The 1,812-nt window shown below is 43.9% G+C and overlaps 1 protein-coding gene across 1 annotated transcript; it reads left to right on the top strand.

Annotated features, from left to right (window-relative positions):
- The first annotated feature begins 616 nt into the window (after positions 1 to 616).
- OR5B21 (olfactory receptor family 5 subfamily B member 21) lies at positions 617 to 1,606 on the top strand. Its single transcript, XM_026012744.2, has one exon. The coding sequence runs from the start codon at positions 620 to 622 to the stop codon at positions 1,568 to 1,570; it is 951 nt and encodes a 316-aa protein (XP_025868529.1). The 5' UTR covers positions 617 to 619; the 3' UTR covers positions 1,571 to 1,606.
- The last annotated feature ends 206 nt before the right edge of the window (positions 1,607 to 1,812 follow it).

Genomic DNA, 1,812 nt, shown 5'->3' with positions numbered 1-1,812 from the left:
ATTTATTTATTTATTTATTTATTTATTTATTTATTTATTTAGAGAAAACGTGAGTGGGGCTAGGGGCAGAGGGAGAGGGAGAAGCAGACTCCTTTCTGAGCCAGGAGCCCAATGACTCAGGGCTCTGCTCAGTCTCAGGACCCTGAGATCATGACCTGAGCCAAAACCGAGTCAGACACTTAACCGACTGAGCCACCCAGGCACCCTTCTCTTTTTAACTTTTAAAAATGAAATAAATAAAATATTTAAAACTATGCTACTGGACTTTTCATAATTATATAATATAAACATGCAGGATAATTCAAGCTCTGAGTGCATGGGACTTTGGATTTGGGAATATAAAGATGTGGCCTTTGATTCTGACCCTGCTGATTAGGTTATTTTGGTCAATATTAAGCTCCTTGAGCCTTAACTTTCTCATCTTTAAAGTGGGTACAGTATCACCTACCTCATAAGCTTAAATGCTATACTATAATGGAAGAGTCTTGCATATACCTTACATATTGTCAACATGTACTGGTTTACTATTTTTATACCATCCCATCATCCCTTCTGTACTTTCTTTTCATTTTCATTGCCTATTTTTTCATCACCCAGTGAAAAATTCAAGTTGACATCAATGGAGAATAGCACAGAAGCCACAGAGTTCATCCTCTTGGGATTAACAGATGACCCCAATCTTCGGGTCCCCCTCCTCCTGGTATTTTTGTTCATCTACCTCATCACTCTGGTTGGGAATGGGGGCATGATGGTGATTATCCACTCAGACCCCCACCTCCACACTCCCATGTATTTCTTTCTCAGTAACCTCTCCTTCGTAGACCTGGGTTACTCCTCAGCTGTAGCCCCAAAGGCAGTGGCTGCCCTGCAGTCGGGGAACAAAGTCATCTCCTACAGTGGATGTGCTGCCCAGTTCTTCTTCTTCGTGGGTTTTGCCACTGCCGAGTGCTACCTCCTGGCCTGCATGGCCTATGACCGCCATGCAGCCATATGCAGGCCTCTTCATTACACCACCACCATGACAGCAGGCGTGTGTGCCCTCCTGACTGTTGGCTCCTATGTCTGTGGCTTCCTCAATGCTTCTATTCACACAGCAAACACCTTTAGACTCTCGTTCTGTGCTTCTCATGAGATTAATCATTTTTTCTGCGATCTTCCTCCACTCTTGGCTCTCTCATGTTCCAACACACGCATCAACAACTTGGTTGTCTTCTGTGTCGTGGGCTTCAATGTCTTTTTCACCCTCCTGGTCATCCTCATCTCTTACCTCTTCATATACATCGCCATTCAAAGGATACGTTCTGTGGAAGGACGGAAGAAAGCCTTCTCCACCTGTGCCTCCCACCTCACTGCCGTGACCATCTTCTACGGAACTATCATCTTCATGTACTTCCAGCCCAGCTCCAGCCAGTCCATGGACACAGACAAAATTGATTCTGTGTTTTACTCAGTGGTGATTCCCATGTTGAACCCCTTGATCTACAGCCTTAGGAACAAAGATGTAAAAAATGCTCTCCGGAAAGTACTCAACAAACTTCACCCCCAGTCTGTAAGTGTAGGTGGGAAGTAGACAGGTAGCTGAGTGATAAACTTTCCCCCAGACCTAGATGCCATCGTGACTTCTGAGCTTCGGCAGATTGCAGACTTTTTTCCTCGAAGAACAATGCTTACTTCTGCTACTTGGAGAAATCATGAAAACAGCACTTGGAAATGTCTCACTCAGGAAGATAATCTTGTATTTAGTGAATAACAACTTGGGACATTTAAACTCTTCTTGCACTAGTTTCTTGATGTGATTCAAAGCAGAAGATC

Source organism: Vulpes vulpes, chromosome 5, assembly GCF_048418805.1.
Source record: "Vulpes vulpes isolate BD-2025 chromosome 5, VulVul3, whole genome shotgun sequence".
Taxonomy (NCBI): domain Eukaryota; kingdom Metazoa; phylum Chordata; class Mammalia; order Carnivora; family Canidae; genus Vulpes; species Vulpes vulpes.
This window is presented reverse-complemented; position numbering and strand designations above follow the sequence as displayed.